The 21,179-nt window shown below is 33.7% G+C and overlaps 1 protein-coding gene, 1 long non-coding RNA gene and 1 pseudogene across 5 annotated transcripts; 1 reads left to right on the plus strand and 2 right to left on the minus strand.

The window, feature by feature from the left end:
• Positions 1-273: 273 nt before the first annotated feature.
• LOC125217065 (uncharacterized) lies at positions 274-2,369 on the minus strand. The gene is made up of 4 exons (XR_016136767.1): positions 2,176-2,369; positions 2,033-2,101; positions 974-1,040; positions 274-502 (listed from the first exon to the last, which is right to left on the minus strand). It is a non-coding gene; the product is annotated as an uncharacterized LOC125217065 (long non-coding RNA).
• Positions 2,370-6,470: 4,101 nt separating this feature from the next.
• On the plus strand, positions 6,471-8,333 carry LOC125211125 (uncharacterized). The gene is made up of 5 exons (XM_048110829.2): positions 6,471-6,880; positions 7,347-7,404; positions 7,487-7,570; positions 7,649-7,790; positions 7,882-8,333. The coding sequence occupies exons 1-5, from the start codon at positions 6,511-6,513 to the stop codon at positions 8,158-8,160; spliced, it is 933 nt and encodes a 310-aa protein (XP_047966786.1). The 5' UTR covers positions 6,471-6,510; the 3' UTR covers positions 8,161-8,333.
• A 783-nt stretch (positions 8,334-9,116) lies between these two features.
• On the minus strand, positions 9,117-12,466 carry LOC125211124 (phosphatidylinositol 4-kinase gamma 7 pseudogene; annotated as a pseudogene). 3 transcript variants are annotated; one of them, XR_016137080.1, is made up of 2 exons: positions 12,195-12,466; positions 9,117-11,283 (listed from the first exon to the last, which is right to left on the minus strand). The product of XR_016137080.1 is annotated as a phosphatidylinositol 4-kinase gamma 7 pseudogene, transcript variant X3 (transcript). The 3 variants fall into 3 exon arrangements; XR_016137078.1 differs by having other exon boundaries at positions 9,117-11,618; XR_016137079.1 differs by having other exon boundaries at positions 9,117-11,638.
• Between the last annotated feature and the right edge of the window lie 8,713 nt (positions 12,467-21,179).

Raw genomic sequence — 21,179 nt, forward strand, 5'->3', positions numbered from 1 at the left:
TTACACAAATTATTTGAGAAGTTTTCACGCATATGCACATAACCCTTGTTCTCGGTTTTATATATTGTTGAAATACAAATCGTAAATCTTGATTTCACTCCAAAGAAACGCGTCAATGGAATCAGACAATTTGCCAGTTTGTGAGTTTTTTTTATTATGCTTCACTTCTGTCACGCCCGCATTTTCTAAGGATAGAAAACACGGTGGATCGCGACTAGGGGAGGGATAAAGAAGCGGGAAAGAAAGGGGAAAACAACGAAACTCGACCATAGCTTGAAATAATTGAAATAGCTCGAATAAAATCGGAGTACCATTTCGACAATCAACAACTCAAAAGAATATTATCTCAACAATATAAGAACTCAAAAGAAAGACAACAACTTAGCGGAAGCATTTTGAGAGTAGAATACTGCTATGTATGAAGACACAATATATTCTTGAACATTTGATAGACATTCTTCACTTTTATGCTCAACACCCACCGCGCTCGTCGCCGCTCAACCTGCACATTTTTTAAAACAAATGCAGGGCTGAGTACTTGATGCACCCAGTGGACTCATGCCGAAAATATTTTTATAAAAATTATTTATCATGCCATTAACGAGTGACCTCGGGGTTTTAACTTTGAAAGGGACCCGAGTCACTAAAACATTTCACCAACATCATCCTCACCATCAACCTCAACATCATCAACATCACCATACCATATCTGAACTACATGACAAGGAATGTGGCCACATTCCAAGTCACTAGACCGGCCAACTCAAAGAGATAGCGCACGATCTACTGGGTGTACACCAGCCTGAGTAGGGACTCACTCCCTAGTCAGACCCGAATTCGATTAACCATACATGGCCAAAGCCACTTCAGATAGGTCCCACTTCAACACAAAAATATGGCATGACAAACATATTTTGCACCATTAAAAATAAACATACTTAGGACATAGTCCTTATTTGAAAAGAAAGTCCACCTCGTTCGCTTAATTCCTCAATCGACTTTCCGTTCCAACCTCAAATGATGTGCAAAAGTTCACCCCCCTTTTTTTTAAAACATGGTAAGCTAAAAATTAGACTTTGCAAAATAAATGAATTTAAAAGTAATGCATGCGTCCTACGTGCGTGTGCTCAAATTATCCTTCATTCTTTCGTCAACAAAAAGTAGATTCCTCAATAAAACAAAATAGCATCAACAAAATTATACTTCCATCCTTCGGCTTTACTCTTACATACAAGAGACACTTAAACTTAAATCACGTAGCCAAAAACAGAAATCTCATAACAATCAATTTTCTGGCCCAAACAATCACATTCAAACAAAATAAAGAGACAAGAAAACATGTTATACTCCCAGCCACCAACGTACATACTCCCTACACAACCATGTATATGTACTAGTATATTCTCAACTCATCACTGATCTTGAAAACACAAAAGCAAAACTAAACAAAAGAATTTAAAAAAAAATTATACATACTCCCTCAACACTATACGTTTACTCCCTATCCATCACATAATGAAAAAAGACAACAATATAAAAAGAGAATTGAACATGAATACTCCCAAACATCACACGTAAACTCAATTCACAACAGTAAACTCTTCCCTCTCTACTTATCCAATCGTCACACTCTCGTCTCTCTAAAACTCAAGCTTTCTCTCTAAATATCACTACACAGAAGCACAAAAATCCTACTCCAGTCACAGCTCTCTCCTCTGTCTCTCTCTCGCTGCTGTACCAGCTACTGTCACCACTGCCGCTGTCTCAGCCCGTTCACGTCAGGTAAGCTCTCTCTCCCCTTTTCCCACTCTTAACTTTTTATTAGATTCAAATTGTCCGATTTCAATTGTTAGTGGGCAGGCGGAAGTATTTCCAAGAATTGGATTGAAGAGCAAACAAAAGGCAGTTTCTAACGCATTAAAGATCGAAACTTTGGGAGAAGAGTGTCATTCAACAATTTGCAGAAATTCAATTGGTGGACTACCGTGAATGTATATGCCTTAGAAGATTTCATAAATAACAGAGGATATACCTTTAATTGGTAGGAAGAAAACTTGCTAGCAACAGGAGAGGAATTGAAATTCGAGCTCTCTCGTTTCTCCTGTTATCGAGAAATTGTGCTATGGAATCAATGCATAACGATTATAATTTCTAAATTGGATTGGAGAGATATACCTTTTGTTGAATAGAACAATCTGCAATTGCAGGAAGTTTTTTGAAGAACACACGATTTTCTATACGCTCATCTTCTCAGATTTTGAATGAATGAGAAGATTGTGATTTGAAGAGTGTAAGACGTGTGTTTATAGATATAAAACTTGCATTGAGAAAAAAAATGATTTGGTTGGCGGTTGAGATTTTTGTGGAGGTGGAGATATGGTGAAGTAGTGTGGACCGTGGAGTTGGGAGTGGAAGAAGTTTGAGTTAAGTTTTGGGCTGCAAAAGAATTTATTTTAAGCCTTCTCAAATGGCTCCAATTCATATAAATAATTGGGCTAGGAGAATAATTGTTTGGCCCAAACACAAATCTATTTTCCATTGTCTATATCGCATATCTCATCCCTTCGGTTTCCATGCACATCTCTCTTTTTTTTCATTGGTCGTAAATCAAGTCTCTCAAATGTATAAAGAACTTGGGTTTAAAAGAACAAACGATGTCTTCGAGAACAAAATAAAAGATAGAAAAGTTGGGGTGTTACAACTTCATCAATGGAATCTCAAGTTTTCTATTAAGCAAAGTTTCGCATAAATAAAGCAAATGCTTGCACGGAATAAGCAAAGTTTAGCAGAAATTAAGCAAACTTCCGAACAAAATAAGTAAACATTTACGTCTAAAGAAGTTGCAGTTTGACAACAAAAGTAGCAAACTTTTAGATTATTATGCATCTTCCCATGCTTAATATTGCATTATTTCAAATGTCAATAAAGTGCACGTTGTGTGAAGTAAGTATCGAAGTCTGATTTTGCATTGTATACAGTTTACATTTGCAACAATTGCATTTTATAGAAAAGAAGTTGCAGTTTTCTGTTCTATTTTTCAATATATATACTCTTCCAGTTTCGTCGTTTACTATTCTATTGCATCCGATTTAGGCAACTCGAAAGTAGTGATAAATTAAACTTTGTTGTTTACATTATACGTGTGTGGAATATTCACTAAATGTACAAAGCATTGAAGTGCACTAAATGTTATATTGAGTCTGTGTTTTATAAATAATTGCGTCTAAGTACATATATTATTGCATTGAACGCAAAAGGATTGTAAGAGTTTTGAATAACGTATATATTTGCATAATAATCGGTCATCAAATGCATCATAGTCTAGACATTCGCTTTGATCCTAAAATTGATATCAAAATCTCATCTCCCGAACTGCATTCCTCTGCTTCGAATCAAGTCTAGCAATCAAACAACTAAAATGTCCAGGAGAACTCTTGAAATGGAGTGATTTTATTTCCTTCTCAATATGCTAAAACTGTTCAGCGTCGCGATCAATTACCTCATCAGCTGGATTCTTACAAAAAAACTGGATTCAGACCAGGGTAGTAAGCAATTTTTTGAAGTAAGCAATGTATCTCAATAAGTAAGCAACATTTTGAATAGCTTAAGCAAAACTTGTTATAGTCAAATTAAGCGTAGGTAAGCACAAGCAATCTTTTGTAAAAAAAAAGCAATATTTCGAATTGCACAATCAGAACTTTTCATTTTGCAAAATTTCAAACAATAAGCACATTTAACAAGAAATTAAGCATGTACTCGAACAGAATAAGCAAAATGTTTAACAAATTAAACACTGTACTAAGTGAGCAAGAAGCAACTCATCGTATCCAAAATAAGCACAGTATAGCGCAAATAAGCAATCTTTTGAAAAAAAAGCAAGATTTCAAATAGCTTAAGCAAAAATTTTCAACACACAAATACCACACAACAATAAGCACAATTAACACGAAATTAAGCAAACAAAAAAAAAGAATTAACCACATTTAGGCATAGTTAAGCACAAAGAACGCATTTTTTTTACATAAAAAAGCAACATTTCTAATAGTTTAAGCAAAACTTTTCAACATACAGATATCATCCAACAATAAGCATATTTAACACGAAATTAAGCAAACAAAAAAAGAATTAAGTAACAAATCAGTCGCAATAAGCAAAAGGGATACAATGCTAAGCAAATACACCACACCAAATCGACATAACCAAGAACATCTAAATACAAAAAAAATGCAATTAAACAGATTAAGCAATTGAATCAACAAACAGAAATTCATGAAACAAGAACCAGGACACGCAGGAAATTACTAATTCACGAAGATTCTTCAACGTCAGGCTCTGTGGTGTTCGAAATTTCTCGTCTTTTAGACATTTATCGATTTGGTGGTCAGTTGATGGAAGCGGTTCACGCTCTGTTGGTGAAATTTGTGGAATTTGTTGTCGCTGGAACTGTGGTGAGTGGCAGGCTTGGGCTAGGGTTTTGAATTGAGAATGTGATTTTGGAGGTTTTTGGAAGTGAACGCGGTGGAATTGAGAAATTGAATGAATTGGAAAGGGAGTGGAAAGGTTTGAAAGGAGTTGAATGAGCAGACGGATCGTGTAATTGAATGACGCCTGAAATCTCGCGCCTCAAATTCGAGAGTGGGTTAAGTAGACGATTAGACTAATTTACCCTTTAATGCAACTAAAATACTCAAAAATGCAATCTCAGTTGATGAAATCACAACCCCACATCTGTATATCTAACGGTTCATATCAGTAGGATGTTATAACTATATAAGTGTATAGGGAGTGTAGTGCTCCCCTATGATTAAGAATATAAAAATATAAAGACACAACCTGATCAAAGTGAAAATATGCATAAAAATATACGTGACCTAAATCAAATGAGATTAAGAAGATACAGTAAACTTAAAAGTTATATTAAATAAGCTAAATACGAAAAAAGAACAAAAAGATTAATAATTAAAATTACACATTTTTTTAATTATAATATTTATGTAATAAATAATAATTTTATATATAGTCATATTAATTAATAAGTCTTATTATGTTAGTATTTAATAGGGTTAGTGTGTAATTTAGATAAAATATATAAATATGATTGAAAAGTATAAAAAGTAAATGAGTTGAGAATATTCTTTTTTGTTTTGAGTTTAGTATAAATGGTTGGAGTAAAATCAATATTTAGTGTGATATTTAAACTAAAATGGGTTTGAATTTAGTGTAATGGTTGGAGATGGTCTAAGACGAAGGTGTGGTTGTCAACCTCAACATGTAACATTAATTAAATTAGAATAAAAAATAGATAGAGAGAAAATTTTGGTCTTCAGTAAGTAATACTACTATAATCTTAATTGATGTTATAATTGCAAAAATGTTGTTATCTTTTTTGCCAGACCAAATGAATATAAAGCTTATTTTGCAAAATTATAAAACAATTCTTCACTAACTTCAAACGGCATTTTACCCACATTTTGATGATTCCTTCAATCAAATCTATTTCTAAAATGGTGATTTAGCGTTGAGATTTGATTCTTCCATTCCGTGCTGGAGTACTATTCAAACTAATCTTATCAATAAAAACTCCAATACAATTGTTGAAAATTATAAATACATTTGAGGTTATTATTCTATTCCCTGCATGATGAGCTGTGGTCATCTATATATGGGGACATATATTTTATGCATAATTATTACATTAATCCATGGTTGAAAGTATAGATTAGTATATACTAATCCATGATTGATTAGCTAAGTATCCAGTCAAATGAAGAGATATAGATTAGAAAAAGATGTTATATCTTTGTCTTTGTAGGCAATGTGTTTGCTTCATTTCCCAATCCTAAAATATATGAGTGGGACTTAAGTTTAGCATTGGACCAATTCCAGTTCAATTGAGAGCTGAGACCAACACCTCAACCAAAGAGTTATCATCATCAAAAATATGCACATAAGTATAATACACATACACCTTTTCATCCAATTTAAAGCTTAATTAAGGGTCTAATGATGTTGATAAAGTATGCTAATCCACAGTCCTCACATAATTGCTTGGTTTAATGATTTTGATTAGTATAATAATGTTTCACTTCAGCTGATTTTGATTTTTGGTTTAATTATCTGACTAGTTCATATGCTCTAACATATCATATTACTTGTAATGATCACACCTAAACACAAACTAAGTTCTACTTTGACATTTCTTGTCAACCAATGCAACAGGTGTTTAGTTTAAACTTAATTTGATTTTTTTATTCTCATTTCCAACCTGAGGCAGATTTTCATAATAGTTTCCAGAACAAGAATCTTTGCTGGTAATGGCTGAAAATCAGGTGTCATTTTCAGCTACTAATTAACAAGCTTTTATTTAGTCTCTTGCTTAAAAATAAAGTAGCAATTTAAGATAAATCTGAGTTAAGAAATCCACATTGCTCCTACCAAACTCTATGACATCTCAATTTATAGCTTAAATTTATCTTGATTAGACACATCAAAGTCCAAGCACTTTTTAGTATGTCTAAGCAGTATGTGAAGAAACATGCCATGGAGAGGAGCAGGAACATTTGCTCCCCGCGGGAGAAGCCGGATAAGCCGATCACTAACTTATTTTCGAGGAAAATATACCCCATCGCCCTGCAAAGGACTTGCTCCGCGCTTTCTTTATCTTCTCTATCTCTGTCTTTGTCTCAGAACTCAACTGATTCCACCTTGACAGACTCTTCCACCCCTATTGATCACAAGATATCATTAGCCCTTCGCCTTATCGCCCCTTCTAAACGGAGAGAGACAACCCCCCTGCCTAAAATAGTGCTGCAGCCAACCGCAGATGCTCTTCTTAATCAAGAAGGTCCAAGGAGATGCAACTGGATTACTAGAAACAGTGGTAAGTAAGGTTTTGATAATACTATGTCATAAGTCATATCTATTCTCTTCTTCTTTTTTTCTTGTTTATGACTAGTATAAGTAAAAGCTCATGTTAACATAATCAATTTGATCAAAATTAACTTTGTTAGGAGCTGATCACTGTCTTCGAATTTTACTTTTTACCATTGGAATCTATTCCATGCATCACTGGCAGAAAAGCTATATCTAGAGGAGGTGGCAATCATTGGCAAAAATACATTTTAATTTTATTATGTACTAATCTAGTATATATAGTGGCTGTGATTCCAAAAAGGCATGATTATCTCAACTCCAAATATTTATTTTAATTTTTGGACCGGCCCTCTAATAAGTAAGTAGTAGGTAGAACAACATTGTTTATTCCTCAGCATCAATGATTATATTCTTGGTTTTGGATAAGCTGCTTAGATATTTTTTACTAACATAAACCTAATGCTTATTCACAGACAAAGTGTATGTACAGTTCCATGACGAATGTTGGGGAGTTCCAGTTTATGATGACAAGTAATTAAGCTATATATATGTATAATATCTTAGCAAATTTATATTAATGTGTACATATGTTATCTAACATTATATCAAACAGTGAGTTGTTTGAGCTTCTTGCAATGTGTGGAATGCTCATGGATTTCAACTGGACCGAAATCCTTAAAAGGAGAGAACTTCTCAGGTTAACTATAACATATGTTGTAATAATTGATTACAGTGTTGTTATGCAATAAAATGTTGATAAATGATGATTATGCAGAGAAGCTTTTAGTGGCTTTGATCCCAATATTGTATGCAAAATGGGAGAAAAGGAGATCATTGAGATATCTTCCAACAAAGAGCTAACGTTAGCAGAATGCAGAGTGAGGTGTATTGTTGACAATGCAAAATGCATAACCCAGGCAAGTTTTATTTAACTAGGCTTAATTAGACACAATTAATATATGTGATATAAATTGAGAAATAGTAGTACTATATGTTTTTGTGATGTAGGTTGTAAGAGAATGTGGATCTTTGAGCAGCTACATGTGGGAATATGTGAGCTACAAACCAATGATCAACAGATTCAAGTATCCAAAGAGTGTCCCACTGAGGAGCCCCAAGGCGGAGATCATCAGCAAGGACTTGGTGAGGCGAGGGTTCCGCCTTGTGGGACCCGTTATCGTCTACTCGTTCATGCAGGCGGCCGGGATGTCCATCGATCATCTCGTTGATTGCTTCAGGCATGGTGAGTGTGTGAGCCTTGCAGAGAGGCCATGGAGGCATGTCTGATTAATTATTTAGAGGACTAATTAATTATGTGTTTATCTGATTATGTTACTTGTGTTATTGTTTGTAAGTTTATCATGCAAGAATGTAGTAAACTTAATCTCCCGAGAATGGGATGGTACCTATCAGTTATTATTATTTGGAATATAATTATTATACAATGAGGATTTATTAAAGAGTAAAGTCCATTTTTTGTTTAAACTTATGATCGTCGATTTTGATCTAGAACATTTTTTTTAATACCGAACAATATAAATACCTCGCTATTCTTCATGCCAAATTGCCAACGTTATTGGATTTTGGAATTAATAAAAAAATTTATTTTTTGATGGCCACAACGGATTTGTAATACTCCATAAGTAGAATGAGAAAGCAAAAACAATTGGGTTGCGATGGGCCGGGTCCAGGGTGCCCAGCTTTGATGGGGAGACCCATCACTTTTTGGTTGAATTGGAATCCAAATAAGACAAAAACTATTGTTCAATGTATAAAACTCTATGGTGCATTAATTCTAATTAAAACAATCAATATTATCAAAATTAGATTTCTAAATCTCTAACTAAATTCAATACTAATCTATAATAATAAAAAGAATTAGAACACATAGATACAACACGCGTGACAATAAACTGGAGCAAGCCAAGCTTCTCAAGAAATCACCAAAAAACAAGTTGTGCAGAAAAATACAAAAAAAACAAGGGGCCACCGCACTGATTAGACCGCCACACCCACACCACGTCTGCAAATAGCAACCATCCAAACAACATTATCGTTTCAATTTTTATCTGCTCCCATTTTAGGTCAATTTTTTCAGCTCAGGTCTCTTGTTCAACCACAGCTGTCGATGGAGACCTGCACCTAAATCTACATTCCCTTTCTCCACCCCCAATAATTCACCAAAAACACTTTCCCAACACCAATTTCAGCTACCAAAACATTTGCATCTACAAACAAGAATGTGAAACTAAACCATTCCAAGATTTCATATTTACAATACATGGCATGAAGTTCAACATTTTATTTATCCAACAGTATATATTCCATGGCCCAAAGAAACAAAAGAAAATCAAAAGCTTACAAAGAAAGAAAAAATGCCGCCAAATCTACTTTGGCCTTTGATTCAAAGAATATTTACACATCACTGTCTATCGCTGCTGCTCCGACCTAAGGTTGACTCAAACGGAGAAAGCATAAAGATATCTAAGGCTCAACAAGCCTGCAAATTTATCACTCTCATACCTCAAAACTTGCAAGAAGTCCCAAGCCTCTGCCTCTGGCTAAGACTGATGGATTTCCGGTTGGCAAAAGCAGTCCTCAGAAGCTCCTGGAACTTGTCCAGAAACACTCCCCATTCTTCCTCGTTCATATCTGCCAGCTTTATGAAACTCGCGCTTGGAGGGAGCTGCTCATTTGCACTTCGGTGGTGTCCGGATGAGGAACTAGTATGATAACCATTATCAGGCTTCATCCCCGAGAATTTTGGGAACTTTGGGTTTTTCTCGCTTAAGCTGGTGTTTTTCAGAGACATTGACAGCTTCGGGATAGTTTTACTCTTTGTCAAGGGTGGAACGCTAACAAACCCATTCTCCTCTTCTCCTTCACTTTCCACTTCATCAATGCTCTCCTCTAGTTTGGAAAGAGGCATACGGCCATTAACACTTCCAAACCCAAAATGTAAGGGCATTGCTCCCATGAAGTCTTCAGTGGAGAATTTTGGGGTGAAGTCATGGCCACCTTCTTCAAAATCTATGTCAAACTGGAAATCATCAACAAATTCTGCTCCAGATTTTGGAGACGACAGCTCTTCAGCCATAACCCTTCTCGCCTCAATGCATATAACCTCGAGCTCACTTGGTTCCTCCTCACCACTGCGGAACTCCCTACTCATCATCTCACCAATCTCAGCAAGGCAGAGACCTTGTGCAGCAGCTTCCTTCAGGAAAGTTGTACAAAGGTACAAGACACGCAAGCATGCATCTCGAATCATAGGGAGCTCACTTCTTAGCATCTCAGCATCACGAGCAGGGTCAAGATTTTCTATGTACTCAAGTTCATCATCCGAGAAAGGAATGGAAGCTTGAGGCCAGTGAATCCACTCAAAATATGGGTCGTCTAAACTCTCAGGTAAGCAAAGGCCATGATCGATGGGGATCAATTCAACTTGACCAAACTGCCCAATGCCATCAAGTTTTCTAACTAAAAGGTTACCGCCGTGCCTGTCTGTGTTAAGAATCCTAATGTCTAAAATCCCAATGCGATGCACAGCTGAAACAGGGAAACTTGAAGTTCCATAGTCACTGGCATCAAAATCATGGGGAATGAACTGTTGAAAGGATGCAATCTTGCTAACAATTTTCTTGTTCTGGGGCTTGTTTCCCCCAACACCATCATTGACATTGAAGATTGAGTGAGTAATCTTCACTAATGCCGTAGGCGGAACATTTGCAAAATTATCATAGTCAAGGAGATAAGCAGCAACCTCTCTGAACCCAGTCTCCCCAACCCTGACAGAACGCTTTAAGCCAGGTTGTCCAAGAGCTTTGCCAACAAAGCCCTTTGGGTTATTTGGTGCAAATGGTTCCTCATCTGTGGGCTTAACAATAGCAACACACTCACTTCTGACATTCCTGAAGTAATACGCACCCCCAAGACCACTATGAACAGGTAGTGGATCAACACCATTCTTCATTCCCTTGACAATTTCCTTGACTAGATTTTTTGTCTTGGCAAAACAAGATGAGTGTCCCAATATCTCAATTGGCCCACTCTGATCTCTCTGTTGGATGTCCTTACCAGTGGGCGACAAACAGGGAGTTGACGAGCTTCTGTGGAGGAAATTCCTCGTCAACAGGAGAGGGGAATCCTTCCGAATGGCACTCAAATCATTTTTAAGAACCATATCACCAAATGTCAATGAACTCTCCTCAATGGGAAAATTCAGAGCAAGCTGCAACCTCCTCTTCACAGTATGTGCACTGTCACTCCTGTCCAACTCCATACCTAAAACACAACCCGACTCAGTTTGTACAAAAACACGTCTCCTACCCGTGGGCTTGCTTTCCATCATGTTGGTTTGAACGTGCTCCCCACCACCAAGAGGACTCTTGAAAAATGACACAGCCATTTCTGTTCGAACAGGGCTATCAAGGTTAGGAGACATGAAAGGTAGAAATAGACCAAGGGTGGTTCTCCTCACAGCAGGCGACCAAGAGGGCGATAGGTGTGAGATTCCCCTCCCCAACTCTATGTTTTAATGTCAAGCTCAGAAGTTGATTGTGAGTAAATGGCAAATAGTATAAAATCCAGTAAGGATCATCAACCACACAAACCAAGATCTAAATTCCCACCCTCCAAAAGAACCAAAAACGTGAATAAAGAAGAAACGCTGTGAAAGGAGAGAGATTTACAACGTCATAACATCAAGGAGCCATACATGACACCAGCAAGCCTCAGATAACAATCTGCAGAGGCAAAAGACCAACTAAGGTCACAAAAAGCTAATTAAACAATCCCATAATCTGGAAAGGCAAATAATGAAAGAAGTTGTCTAGCATAAACCCCAAAAGCAGTAAGTAACTAGATCTTCAAAATCAAAGATTTAACTAGCTGACTTACTCAACACGAATCAAGCTCAGTCCCCCAAATTAAAAAAACCACATAGATATGATATGATATCGATTAACAGTTTACTCAAATTACCACTAACAAAGAAAAGCATGATTACAGACACTATAAATCATTCCACGGCAAACGAGCTCTGGATAAAACACGAAGCGGCTACCACTAACTCAGCACCAACCACAATAAGTGTCGATAGACATTAAAATAAAAAAATTAGCTGCAAGCACAGCACCAGATAACTTAATCGGATCTGATTAAACGCCCGAATATACTCCAAACTCTATGCATAAGAAGGCTACAATTGGCAATCCTGCCGACTAAAATTAAGGACAATCATTCGCCTATCTAAGAAATTAATCATCTTTAATACAAAATCGTCCAGTAACATGAATGAAAGCTCTATTAATTCAACTCACCAAATATGTAGATCTGAAGAAATCTTCCTTTTCTTCCTCAGCTTCGGCACACAGCTAGGAGAGAGTTGAAAGAAACAAAAGTGGAAACATGAACGATTTAACGGTGGAAGAAATTGAGAAGCAGACGAACAAGGGGGCTAGAGTTTATATGCGAAGAGGAGTCTTCGCCTTCGCGCCCAAGCCACCAAAACCCTTCTGCTCTGCTTTCTTGCTTGCTGGTGTGCTCACACGTTCTCTCTCTATATAGCCCTTTCTCGCTCCAGTTCTATTTATGGATATGCCTCTTCTTTATAAATAAAATACTCCATATATTTTGTTCTCTTTCTTTCGCGCATATATGGTCATTTATTTCCATTTTTACCACTATTTTTTTATTCACTTTTTATTACGATACATTTCTTATAAAAAGAGTGTTGGATAATTGATAGCATACCAAGCAGTAGCACAGTATTATGTGATCACTAATTGATGAGTACTTAATATACATATATTTATTTCATTTTAACATATTAAAAATATTACTACTATGTAGTATTTGTTTGTATTTTTTATAAGTTCAAATTATGGAAAATATTAACAAACTGAGATTTGATTTTTGTACTTGTAATTTATAAAATTTAAAAATATCAATAACACATTATTTTTATTATTTGATATAGTACTAACTAACTAACATTTTCGTTCGAATTCTCTTATTTTACCAATTTTATACTACTATTAAAATTCATGTCATTTTAATTTTTTTTTTAAATAGAGCAAGTACTGTATAAACGCTCTTCTTTCCATTCTAAAAATAGTAGCCAGTCTCTCGTTCCATAAAAAACACTACTACCAGTTTCATATTTTCATTTTCATCTTCCCATCAAATTAGTTTTATGCCATCAAAAATGGAAAATTTCTTTTGGTTTAGTATCTTCCTTATTCATATTCTTTTTTTTCTTTTCTTTTTTTTCTTTCAATCTCTTATTTTATCCATATTATTTATTTTTTCTCATATTTTATTAATTTTGGGTTAAACCATGTCGTCCATCAATAAAACTATTTTTAATGAAAGAAGAGAATACTTGTTACTAGCCAGTAGTTGTTACTACTATTATATAATTTCATTTTTTTATTCATAAAATCAATCATTCACATAATCAAAATTTAAATTTAGTTATCCTTTTAAGTTTTAAGTATGTAATTTAATAGTTTAATCATTACTACTGCAATATTTTATTTATCAGATTTTTTTGTCTACTATCAAACATTTTTGTGAAAACTGTGCGACGCTATATTGTGTTACTAGTTCTATCAATCTATCATCATCGATTCATAGTATCCATTTGGGAGGTGTCTACGAGCGTCCACTACAGGAGAGCCGCGGCTCGTGGCTCTCCCGTGGCCCGGCCGCGGCTCCCTATAGTGCGAAACATGGGCTTTGGTGGCGAGTGCCACTCGCGTGGTCTGGCTGCGGCTCCCTTATTGCAGCGGCCACAAGCCGCGGCTGCTCTCCGTATTTTTAATTTTTTTTTTTAATTCTATAAATAAATCTATTTTTTTACCCCATTCCTACACAAATTCTATAAATATACCAAATTTTCCCCATTTTCTTAATTAAAATATACACAAAATGAAAAAAATAAATTATTTGGTGGCTTGGCCATGTCCACCATAGTGTAAAACATGGGCGTTGGTGGCCCAGCTACAATTTTGTGGCTTGGCCCGGCCAACTATAGTGGACATTCTACGGAGCGATCTCAGCCGTTGATGGGATTACCCGTGAAGATAACTCATTGGCAAATGACACTGTGACGTGTCCTGGTCAGCGAATCAAGGGGCTCTTCTCTGTTTTGCAATTTCTTGCACATAGACATAATTCTGGTAAATTGACTGAATATTCATTTTATTTTTTGAGAAAATGAGGAAAGAGAGAGATTAATTATCTTAAGTATCACCACAAAAGAAATTATCGTAGACAACACTTTAAAAAATCATAGTACTAACTAGTAGTAGTAGTAATTTTAAAAAGAGTAAATGCCAAAATTGGTCCCGAACATATGTCCATTTTACGTTTTTGGTCCTAAACATTATTTTTTGGAGTTTTTGGTCGTGAACATATGAGAATTTGATCATTTTGGTCCTGAACTAACTGTTCCGTTAAAAACTTAACGGTCAACGGGTTTAATCCCGATTTTGACCAAATTAGACTTTTAATTCTGATTTTTTACTCCCTAACTAATTCCCTAATTATTAAGTATTCATTTAAAATTAGAAATAAAATAATAATTTAGGATTCTTATTTCATCTTAAGCAATGCGTTTACTCCTTATTAATAAATAAATGACTCCACTCCACTCCAATTCAATTCTGCCTCAATTGAATCCCCAATTGCTTTTCCGCCAATATTTCCACTTCCAATCGAAACAATTATAAACTGATAATCATTAATCACCTCTTCTTCGTCTTCATCGTTATAATTTTCTTCCTTATTCGCGTCCTCGTCCATTTCCTAGTCGATTTTGCGCTTCTTCGAGGGCTTTCCGGCGCCGTCGGAGGAGGAGCAGGAGGCGCGCCGACCAGTTGACTCCCGGAGGTCGAGCTTCTTCTCCCTCCGGCACTGGTCATCATCGTCGACGAAGACCTCGTCCTCGTCGAAGTAGGTCGTCGAGGTCGAAGACGTACTTGACTCTGCGGCGGCGGTGGCTCCGGCGCAGGTCGCGCACCGCGGCGGGATCTTCCTTGGGAGGTCTACCTTTGTTCTTCTTCTTCACGATCTGCCCCATCTTTTTCGAGATTCCTTCGAGCTCGAGCTGTTTCTCTCTCTAAAGAAAAAGACAACCCTAAACAATTATTTATTTCTAATTTTAAATGAAAATTTACTAAAATAATTAGGGAGTAAAAAATTAGAATTAAAGTCTAATTTGGTCAAAATCAGGACTAAACCCGTTGACCGTTAAATTTTTAATGGAACAATTAGTCCAGGACCTAAATGATCAAATTTTCATATGTTCAGGACTAAAAAATCCAAAAGATAATGTTTAGGACCCAAAACGTGAAATGACCATATGTTCAGGACCAATTTTGATCTTTACTCTTTTAAAAAATAATTCAATTACATGTGTTTCTAAAACAACGCCACTTTGCTAATAAAACATTCAGTGACCACTAAGCTAAAATTTTCAAAAAATAGACAGATAGAATTATACTTTTGCATTTATTAAAAAAAATTGATGGATGAAATCATATTTCTATGTATAGCAACTAGCAAGTCACAAGTGGGTAAAAAAAAATTAAATTATAGGTGTATAAAAAAAATCAAATTGCCCAAACGGTTGTCCGAGCTTGGCTCGCCCCCTGAAGCATAATTTTATCACTAAACACAATTAGTTGCTATAATGTTTTAAGAACATTTTCATGATATTATTGGACAAGTAATTCTTATTTGAAAATACTTACATGTTATAGTATTATTATACTACTATTAAATAATTAATGAATGTGATTGATAGCTAATAGATATCGTGCATATATATAATGTAAGTAAGGTTATAATTTTTCGAGATATTATGTGAATTAATGATGATGTAATGGTTATATATAGAGAATTCTTTGTAATACCATCAAGTTGTTACATAACAAACAAACAAATTATGACACTAAGGACAAGTTAAATTCATTTGTTTTCGCGATGAGAAATTGTTATCATAACCCTACATTATTAGTAGACAAGTCATGTGCTACAAATTTAGTCTATAAAACATAGTAGTATTATTTAAATTCCATCCCTAACTATCTATAGAATTATTTATTTGTGGGATTTTATATATAGTCTAGGGTTTACAAAGTTAGGATATAATCCAATATTTGCAATTTTACGTGAGAAAACATATTATAGTAATTTAAATCAATTTTTTTATATATTTTAATTTTTTTAATATGTAATTTTATGATTTATAGGGTTTAGATCAGAAATAATTAAGTCGAGTTAAGCTATAATAAAACAAATCTAGGATCAAGTGAATTGACCGTATCATTAGCTCAATTTTATTTTTTTGTATCATATATCATGGTGGGAGGTATTGAAACGATGGGTGTAGGGACACTTTGAATTTTGTCAAGAAAGTGAAGAGTGTTGCTATAACACTGCTCAAGGCATCCTTGATGTAAGTACAGTAACTGTCAATTAAAAAGTGATTAAGAAGCATTAAAATATCTTTCTATGTGCACCAATATGAGACTCCTAATAATTGCATGTATAATATCAGACACTCTCAATGTCTGATGTATGACAACACTTTTACTATACTATTTTCTCAGCGGCCTTTTGTATTATATATTTTTGCAGAGAGAATTGTAGAACATAATTTGACATATTATTATTTTATGGGTAGTAATAAAAGTACATAAATGAAGTTTACATTTTAATTAATGTAGACAGTCTAAAATGATACATTTTGTACACAAAAACGGTTAATCTAAAATAAGATTAACTAGATTATGTCATTGTATTTGAGTTTAGAGTATATATTGAAGTTTACATAATTTTTATTAGTCAGACATTGTTCCAGATATTTTTTAACTACTAGTAGTATTTGTAATGGTAAGTTGGCAATAAGCCCTTATCTTTTCTCTATTTTTATAACCCGAAAACCATATACTACTCTTTGCCTTCATGCTTAGATTTCTTAGTAACAATTTCTAGATCACTACAAATAACATTTCCAACATAGAATATAATGTTATGTGACATTTACTTATTTGTCTTCTATCCATTCACCAATATATTTGATGGCTAATTAATCAAGTATGACGTGTAACTGAGTCTATCGGTTGGTGGGAGACTTATCTTCTTTTTCAAAATTCAAACTTTAAAAGCCAGTAATGTATTTTAAATGCTAATGTACTCAATTACTACAGCATTTATTTGCTATGCCCCAAATTCTGTTCTCATCTTTAGTTAGGCGTGGTGTTACTTTTCTTAATCATCGTTGTAAATAGGCCTATCAAAATGGATATCGGGTATTGGATACCCGATATCCAAACCCGAAAAAGTCGGATAATTGGATACCCGAAATCCGATTTTTCGGGTATCGGATCGGGATCGGGTAGTGAGAATTTTGGATTATCGGGTATCGGGTTACCCGATATCCGATCGGGTATACCCGAATTACCCGATTTATCCGATTTATTTTCTAAAATTAATAAATTATATTTTTATTATATTTAAATATAATTCAATTTCTTAACTATAATTTAATTAATACTTAATAGTTAGCATATTTTGAATTTTTGATGATATTATTGTTAGATCTTGATTCATATGAATTATTGAATTGTGTATTTATAAAGAATGAATGTTTGAACTTATGAATTTTGATGGTTATTGACTTATTGTGGATGAATAAAAGATGTTAATATGTAGTATAACTTATGAATTTTGTATTTTTCAATGTTTTTAGTTATTTTCTTTTAAATTCGAACTACTACAAGAATTTTGTATTTCTATAAATATGTAGTTATTTTCTCTTAAATTCGAGATACTATAAGAATTTTGTATTTCTAAAAGTTTGTAGTTATTTTTACTTGAATACTAGTACTTCAACTTTGTATTAAATTTGAATTAAATAATATTAAATAAATTCTAAAAGTTTGTAGTTAATTTTCAAAAATAAAATAAAATAAATTCAAAATCACAATTGGGACTGGATACCCGATTTTTCGGGACTGGATACCCGAGTCGGGTATCCGGGTACCCGAAATCAAATTCGGATCGGGTATTGGATTTTTGGAATTTCGGGATCGGATACCCGAAAATTTCGGATCGAATATCCGCGGGTATCCAATTTGACAGGCCTAGTTGTAAATGTTATGGAGTACAATTCTATCCAAAACCCTATAAAGATCTATGAGGGTATGGGTGATTTAGTCATTTAAAGTCTCTGGTCAAAACTATGATTGGATATGGAGTAGTACTTTCTTAACCATACAATAAACAATAAGTTTCCATACTTTAATTAGTTTCCATTTAATTTACTGTCACTAATTAAATAGCTGAACTAAAACAATGAAAAGTGTATCATGTGCACTGGCAGAAGTGGGAATTTCATAATTTATGAGATTACTTTAGGGAACATGATCTGATGCAATTGGTTGAAAAAGTAAAATATGTGTCCTCAAAAAAAATAGTGTATTCAATAATTTTACATGACTGATATGTAATGAAAATCATTTTCAACCATTTGACCAAATTTTACATGACTGATATGTAATGAAAATCATTTTCAACCATTTGACCACAATAATCCATGCCATAAATGTACATCATTTTTGGATGTGGCGAAACTATTGCTACATTTATTCATTCATTTATGGTCATTTGATTTTCATATGTGTGTTCGTTGATTTTATAATGTGCTTTTTTTTTTTTTAATTCTCATTTGAAAAAAATTATTCTAATTTGATCCTTATTACACACACAAATATCAATTTTCATTAAATATAAGGTAGTTGTATTCACAATAGAAATCAATTGTACTGAAAAAAATACTACTCCGTTCAGTAAGGAAGATACTAAAATTGTGCTAAAATAAATACTACTCCCTACTCCATTCCAAAAAGGAAGATGCAGCTGGTGTAAATTCTAATCATCTGATAACTTACATATAATTCTTAATTTTTACTAAAAGAAATTATTTGAACCTAGGTTTCCAAAATCAACTATATATGTATATGAAGGAAAATAAAAAAAATTACAGTGACGAGACAAGTACATTACGTTGATAAATGACATTAATATAAGATGTGCTAGTACTGCTATTATTTATGCATAATTTGGTCCTAGTCTTCCAGTAGTAAAATTCTGATTTTAATGACACCAATGAAAAAAATAAAAATCATCTCGACCGCATAATAACTGAAGTAAGTAGCAATTGCTAAAAATAATTCTTTATCATGAGATTGATTTTTTCTCAGGTGTTAAACCTCAGCATGCTTAATTGCTTGACACTTTCAAATAGTAAAAAAAAAAAAATCAAAGTCTACACTGACTAATTCATTCTGCGCACATGGTAATCGACTAATCGCCAATCAGCAAGGACGTGAAAATCAAAGGGTAAACTATTTTGGATTATGACAATTAACCGTGTAGTTTTTTATTTAATTTCCCTGCAGTCGAATTCATTGACTAATTCAATTCTCTTTTTATTTTTTAAAAACTCACCGTCAAAATTAATAAGGAATTGACCATGACGATCTCGTACTAACTAATAGCAATTCATAACGAATTCCAAGGCATTGCGTTTCTTCAATGATTTGCAGATAAAAATAAAGTAGATATTGTAATTCGAAATTAGTGTTTTTAATTTTTTTTCAACTCCAGCAATTTGTGACCAAAGATAAAATTTGCTCTTGACCATTTACTTTCGTGTAGTTTCAAACTTATGCGCAGCATATGTAAATTATGAATATGTGGAGTATTCATTTCATATTTATCAAAGTTTTAGTACTGTTATAATTTACTTATAATTGATCATTATGTTTATAAGAAACTATTGATTGGGACAAAAAAGAAAATACATTTATTAACAATAAAAATGATATATACAAAACTTGATTAATCTGTTGGAATAAAGAGTCCTAAATCCAAAACCATAGCCATATATAGGTAAAGTTTATCCTGACTTTTTTTCAGTTAGATACTACTCCAAATTGAACGAACTCGGTTAAATTTATTCATTTAATCAAATTTATCAATAACAAAAATGTTTTAGAGACATAATGTCAATGTGACAATGGGGTTTAAATAGTAATTGTACATTGAATTTTATTTTTGAAGAAATTTATATTTTGTGTATATACTTTATTACCCTTAAAGTAATTAGCTTATTAAATACACTTATTTAAGGAAATAGAACTAATCATGCCTGTATAGTTTTGTTTTGACAATGTGGGACCTACAAATTTTGACGCATGATTTTTTTAATAGTATTTCTCATTTTTGTTACATTTATTTAAAGACATATTTTTATAATTTTATTAAATTAATAGTATATTTTATTGGTGAATAAAATGCATATCAAACTAGACTTTATGGACTTTATGTGAGATAATGGAATAATTACTAAAAAATAATAAGCACAATGAAGTATTAAATTGTTTTTGTCTCATTTTAGTAAACTAATAATTAATCAAAATATTGATAAACTTATTGATGGTTGCTTTACAATTAAATTGAAATAATTTTCAATATTGATAAATTTATTCTTTTTTGTTACGTTTTATTCACAATAATTTCTTTATAAAAATTTAAATTTACTATAGATGCAAAAAGTTTACTTGAATTCTTAATTATTAACTTTTGGAACATTACATTGAAGCTCGATTAAAAAAAATATTAGTGTTATTGACTCGATTCACTATATTTTTGTAACAAATTAGAATTTGATATAAGATACTCCCTCCGTCCCTGATTAAGAGTCACACTTTTTTATTTCGGTCTGTCCCCAATTAAGAGTCACACTTCATTTTTACCATAAATGGTAGTAGGTCCCACATTCCACTAACTCACTTCACTCACATTTTATTATAAAACCAATATAAAAAAGTGGGTCCCACATTTCACTAACTTTTCAACCAACTTTTCTTTACATTTCTTAAAACTCGTACCCGGTCAAACTGTGACTGCTAACGGGGGACGGAGGAAGTATATAAGTTATATATTCTTAATTCATGTACTCCCTCCGTCCCAAGGAAGATGACCCCTTTCTTGGGCGGCACGGAATATTATGCAACTTTATTTTGTGTGTTAAGTGGAGAGAGTAAAGTAAGAGAGAGAGAGATAAAGTAGAGATAAAGGGGATTCCATTTTTGGTACTAAAAAGGAAAGTGGGTCATCTTCAATGGGACGGAGGGAGTAATATTTAATATTCTAAAGATATATAGTTAATGATATATGATATATAGTTACATATTCTCTCTTTTAAGTTCTTAATTTGTGAAACTTTG

Source organism: Salvia hispanica, chromosome 3 (assembly GCF_029641045.1).
Source record: "Salvia hispanica isolate PSC_SH4W2 chromosome 3, Shi_PSC_v1, whole genome shotgun sequence".
Lineage (NCBI taxonomy): Eukaryota > Viridiplantae > Streptophyta > Magnoliopsida > Lamiales > Lamiaceae > Salvia > Salvia hispanica.